The sequence below is a fragment of the Hyperolius riggenbachi genome, chromosome 3 (genome assembly GCF_040937935.1).
Source record: "Hyperolius riggenbachi isolate aHypRig1 chromosome 3, aHypRig1.pri, whole genome shotgun sequence".
NCBI lineage: Eukaryota > Metazoa > Chordata > Amphibia > Anura > Hyperoliidae > Hyperolius > Hyperolius riggenbachi.
Window position 1 is genome coordinate 320,150,305 of NC_090648.1, and position 6,000 is coordinate 320,156,304.

Consider the following 6,000-nt stretch of genomic DNA (forward strand, 5'->3'; position numbering starts at 1 on the left):
ACTCAGAAGTCCTTTAAAGCTAAACTTAAGTGAAGCTAAAAAAAATTCACTTACCTAGGATTTCTACCAACCCCCTGCAGCCGCCCTGTGCCCACGCCATCTTGGAACGATCCTCTGGTCCCCCGCAGTGGCTAAATTTTCAACTGCATGCAGTGGGTTACTGTATAACGCGTGCATTAACAGAGGCAGTAAAGCCTACTTTTAATTGACTGAATGCTTCACGTGTGGTGTGACTTTTTCATTCCGTTGCATTTCTGTTTTTACAGGTTTCAAAAAAAGCTATTAAAAGTGCCAAAAAAGCAGGTAAATGCAGAGACACAAAGGCAATAATAAGGTGTGTAAAACCCTGAACACGACTCTGGTATATACAGTCATGGCTGAAATTGTTGGCACCTCAAAATTGTTTCCAGAAAATCAAGTATTTCTCACAGAAAAGTATTGCAGTAACACATGTTTTGCTATACACACAGAAATGTTTCCAGAAAATCAAGTATTTCTCACAGAAAAGTATTGCAGTAACACGTTTTGCTACACACACGATTATTTACTTTGTGTGTATTGGAACAAAACAAAAAAAAGGGAGGAAAAAAAGCTAATTGAACATAATGTCACACAAAACTCCAAAAATGGTCTGGACAAAATTATTGGCACTTTTAACTTAATATTTGGTTACACACCCTTTGCAAAAAATAACTGAAAGCAGTCACTTGCTTTATTCATCAATAAGCTTTTTACAACCCCGGAATTTTGGACCACTCTTCCTTTGCAACATTTTAAGATCTTTCTGCAGGTGTTTAATGGGATTTAGATCTGGACTCATTGCTGGCCACTTGGTCATTGTCCTGCTGGAAGACACAAGATGTCGCGTGCAAACCCAGCTTTCTGACACTGGGCCCTACAGTGCGACCCAAAATCCTTTGGTAAGCTTCAGATTTCATGATGCCTTGCACACATTCAAGGAACCCAGTGCTAGAGGCAGCAAAACAACCCCAAAACATAATTGAACCTCCACCATATTTCATTGTAGATACTGTGTTCTTTTCTTTGTAGGCCTCAATACATTTTTGTTAAACAGTAGAATGATGTGCTTTACCAAAAAGCTCTATCTTGGTCTCATCTGTCCACAAGAAAGAAGGATTCCCAGAAGGATTTGGGCTTTCTCAAGTACATTTTGGCAAACTGTACTCTTGCTTTTTTATGTCCTTGTGTCAGCAGTGGGGTCCTCCTGGTTCTCCTGCCATAGCATTTCATTTCATTTAAGTGTCGATGGATAGTTCATGCTGACACTGATGCTCCCTGAGCCTGCAGGACAACTTGAATTTCTTTGGAACTTGTTTGGGGCTGCTTGTCCACCATCCGGTCTATCCTGTGTTGCAACCTTTCATCAATTTTTCACTTCCGTCCACGCCCAGGGAGATTAGCTACGGTGCCATGGGTTGCAAACTTCTTGATAATGTTGTGCACTGTGGACAAATCTAGATCTCTGGAGACGGACTTGAACCTTGAGATTGTTGACATTTTTCTACAATTTTGGTTCTCAAGTCCCCAGATAGTTCTCTTCTCCTCTTTCTGTTGTCCATACTTAGTGTGGCACACACAGACACACAATGCAAAGACTAAGTGAACTTCTCTCCTTTTTATCTACTTTCAGGTGTGATTTTTAAATTGACCACACCTGTTACTTGCCCCAGGTGAGTTTAAAAGGAGCATCACATGTTTAAAACAATCTTATTTATCCACAATTTTGAAAGGGTGCCAATAATTTTGTCCAGCCCATTTTTTGGAGTTTTGTGTAGGGTGTATAATTGTTGCCCCCTCTTCATAGACTTAGGCATACTATTGTGATGCAGTCCAAGAGGTTCCCCCCACAGTATTAAGTAGCCCCCAATATAGCTAGCCAGAGGCCCCAGTATTAGTAAGCCAGATGTTTTCCGGGCTCCATTCGTTAATTAAAGGTGCCTGGAAATTTGGGTTCGTAGTAAGGCCGATAGTAAATCATTGGTATTAAATACAGATATTTTACTATAAAACTGTATCATATCGATATTAAATACCAATATTTTACTATGGCCAAACCTAACCCTACTCTTACACTGAACCCTTCCCCTGACGCCTAACCCTTTAACCTCCACCCCTGCACCAACTACCTACTTAATGCCTAAACCTAAACTCCCCCCTGCACACACTACCTGCCTAAAGCCTAAACCTAAACTTCCCCCTCCCCCGCACACACTACCTGCCTAAAGCCTAAACTTCCCCCCTCCCCCGCACTCACTACCTACCTAATGCCTAAAGCTAACCCCCCCTGCACACACTACCTGCCTAAACCTATACTCCGCACCCCCCTGCACACACTACCTAAATAATGCCTAAACTCCCACCGCACACACTACCTAACTAACAGCAACCCCCCAGATGTTGTGATCACATCGCATCCACAGAAAAAAAAGGTAAAATATTGGGTGCCGAAATATATTGGCATTTGTGTTGTAGCACCACCCGCTATTTACCAGACGCCTACATTTCCGCTCCAGAGCTCAAATACCAATATTTTCTATTGCCGCTTATGGCGGTGCCAAATTAGTCCACTTGCCACATGCACACTTTTTTACTGTTTCCTCCCCCCACCCTGTATAGGTAGCCAGAGGCGCCGCCAGTATTAGACAGATGCTGCCCCTCCCCCGCATAGGTAGCCAATGGAGCCCCCAAAATTAGGTAGTCAGATGAAGAACCTCAGTATAGGTAGTAGCCACAAGAGGGGGCAGTATTAGGTAGCCAGATACAGACATCTCAGTATAAGATGCCCCGCCCCCATACAGGTATCTAGAAAGCCCCTACCCCCTTTAGGTAGCCAGAGAGTACCCCCATTAATCAGCCAGAGAGTACCCTACTTTAGGGACTCAGAGAGCCCTTCGTTAGGTAACCAGAGAGCCCCCTTTTTCTGGTAGGAGGAAGGACATGTGTCCTGTGGATCCCGGGAGTTGAGAGTAACAGCTTCTGATGTGCATTGTGCATTCTGCGCTTAACCCTGTTGCTGCCCCCCCCCCCCCCCACCACCACCACCACCACCACCACCACTGCTCCCCAGGCAATGCCCCACTTCACTCGCCCCTAGAAATGTGCATGTGTATAAGTCACCCCCTATGATTCACTTTAACAAGTCAGATCTCATTTCTAGACTTATATACAAGTATATATAGTAGGTTAAAAAATACTCACACAGCTCTTTTCTTGAAAATCCCAGCAGCTGCACTCATTTTGTTTCAGGGCAGTGAAGTTAAAGATGCAGACTGCTGTCCTGTCTGGAGACAGAGTGCTGTTACTAGTAGTGAACACTGCAGCCCACAAATTATCTCCAGACCTGTTTAATGCAAAGGAAGACAAAATAACCACTCTCTGAGGGTCTGGTCCACATGCCAGGTTATATAGTGCCAGCGGCTTTGGCTCTGCAATTTGATCCAATTCAACATCTACAACAACAACTCTTGCAGCTGTACCATCAGCTAGGTAATAAGGAAAGATGGCATTCTTCTCACCCCACCAGACAGCATCAGCAAAATTCAGATCTAATTTGCCATTTTTGCCTTGGAGAGATTTGCCGTCAGTTCCAATTGTAGAATCTCCCCTTTTTTTTCTAACAGATATTAAATTGTCATTTGTGGTGGGTTTTGAGGCAGTTACAAAGTAGATGTCGTCTTTGAATTCCAGAATAAAACCTGTAGCAGTGATCTTTGGATTGGTGGAGACAACATTTTCAGCACAGTGTGGAAGAGCAGACAGATTGCTAAGACGGAACTCCCCACAAATTCCCGAATATGTATTCCAGCAACTCAGCACACTATCTTTATATACGACTAAAATTTTATTATAGTAGATCTCAGAGTCGATTTTGCCTTTTTGGCAATGTTGGTGTTCCTTTGTAACAGGCTGAAGATACCCGTCTGGTAGTCTTTGAAGCGTGTTATTGAAGAGATGCAAGGTTTCTCCAGTGGCGACTACAAGTCGGTCGCTTCCCACAGCAATGTTATGAATGGAGCTATTGAAGGTGAAGGATCCCTCCGTGGCTGTATCTCTGATGATAAGACATAGCAGAATGCTGAGGAGAAACAGCGGACACATCCTGCTGCTCTCGTCACCCAGCTTGCCGCCTTCAAGATAGTGGTTGTGGGGATGTTTGCATTCGTGCTCACAGGCATTGAAGAGGAATCTAACACTTCAGAAGATGTAATACTGTGCTAAGTTCCCAATTTGCAGCAACTTCCTGAACTCTGAAAGTGCTCTTCAGTTGAAATGTGATGACATACTCGGTGTTACTGACAAATAAATAGAAAAATATTCCTCCCAGGATGATATTGACATGTTTCCTTCTTTGCATGCTTTACTTTGTTCTTAATTTTTTTTTCTCACATTGCTTATTTAGCAATATGTCAGATCATTGCATTTTTCAGCTTTCTCTCTTATCCCCTTTGCCACAAATGAAGCCCTGCTTCTTCCTGTTTGTGCTCTTTATCAATGTCAGCAGATTTTCTTTAGGTAAATCTGCATTTTTGTTTCTTCACACTAATGGTGTGAACAGGGTCAATTTAAGCGGCAGGGGGGGCCCCGATTAAAGCTAATCTAGGGGCCCTCTCCCACCAGCAAAGTCAGCCTCTGAGCTGGCTGACGCCCCCCTTCTTTTGCTGTGTGGTCTCCCCTGACTGCTCCCTAGGTTTGACAGCGGCCCTAGGTTTGACAGTGTCCTGAGAAAAACCTGATTTTGGTGTCCCCCCCCTTTTCACACACAGGTCCATATGCAATTCACCTTCTCTCCTGAGTTACCTCCTAGGGCAGTGGTTCCTAACCTTTTTGAAGTCGTACATCACACCAAATGCTCAGATCTCTGTGACACATCACATATGTATAGTAGAAAAATACTAATAACCACAAAATGGATTTAAAGAGTGCATTATTCTGAATACACTTAAAAATTAAGGCTGAAAACTTTCAGGAATATTAATAAAATTAGTGGGACAGTCAGATGCCCCCCCCCCCCCCCCCTCCAATTTGGAATGATAGCACAGCACCGACCGACAATTTTATTTTTAACCACGTGTTATAGCTGCAGTGCCCCCCCCCCCCAAGGGTAGCCAAGCATAGGTGTAGGTCTCCCCCCATAGGTAGCCAGGTGTCAGTGCCTCCAGTACAGGTAGCCAGGTGTTGGTGCCCTCAGTATAGGTAGCCAGGAGTAGGTGCCCTCCCTCCATTAGATAGCCAGCTCTAGGTGCCCCTTTGGAAGCCGGCGCCCTGAGCGACCGCTCGGGTCGCTCAGGTCAAAGGTCTGCTATGTCCCTAGTCTCTGGGGCCTCTGCACTAAGAATGGCTGGCTGGCTGCATTGTAATAACTCACCTGTCAAGGCATGCTGCTCCGTCCATACTCTTCAGCCTGCTGCTTGCCTCTTCTCCATGTGACGCAGGTATTTACGCATAACATATGCTGCATGAAGAAGGGGCAGGCAGCGGGGCTGAAGACGGAGCACGTACAGAGCAACGTGCCGGGAAAGGTGAATTATTATTACATTTCAGCCTGCCACACATCATGCAGAGGCCCGGGGGACTCAGGAGTTGTTAGGGAAGATCACCCAGGGGGTCTGGGGGCACGTGGGTACCAGGCAGTGGTTGGGGGCACTGAGGCAATTTCCCCCTTTGCAGAAAAGGATGAAATAGGGCCCCAGGCAACATAGTAGTTTTTGCCCACCACTGATGATCACCTGTCTATTTTAGTAAGATTTGGAGGGGGCAAGCATCCACCAGCCCCTAGATTCTCTCCAGACCCTAGGGAACTGCCTAATTTTGCCTTGTGGATGATACGGCTCTGCACCTATTCACCCTTACATCTGGAAATTATTTATACTAGCGGACCCGCGCCGTAGCATACGCTGCATAAGAGGGTAGCGAGCAGAAAGGGGGTATTGGGCACAGCGGCGGGGAGGGCGGTCGGACCCCCCCTCCCTCACCTGGGGC

At 45.4% G+C, this 6,000-nt stretch overlaps 1 protein-coding gene across 1 annotated transcript in view; it reads right to left on the minus strand.

Moving 5' to 3' along the window:
* The window catches only part of PLXNC1 (plexin C1), a 214,862-nt gene extending 210,602 nt beyond the window's left edge, over nt 1-4,260 (minus strand). The window contains exon 1 of the mRNA XM_068276803.1: nt 3,220-4,260. Within this exon, the coding sequence (XP_068132904.1) occupies nt 3,220-4,119 (900 nt within the window). The 5' untranslated portion in view covers nt 4,120-4,260. The remainder of the gene's footprint in view (nt 1-3,219) is intronic.
* Between the last annotated feature and the right edge of the window lie 1,740 nt (nt 4,261-6,000).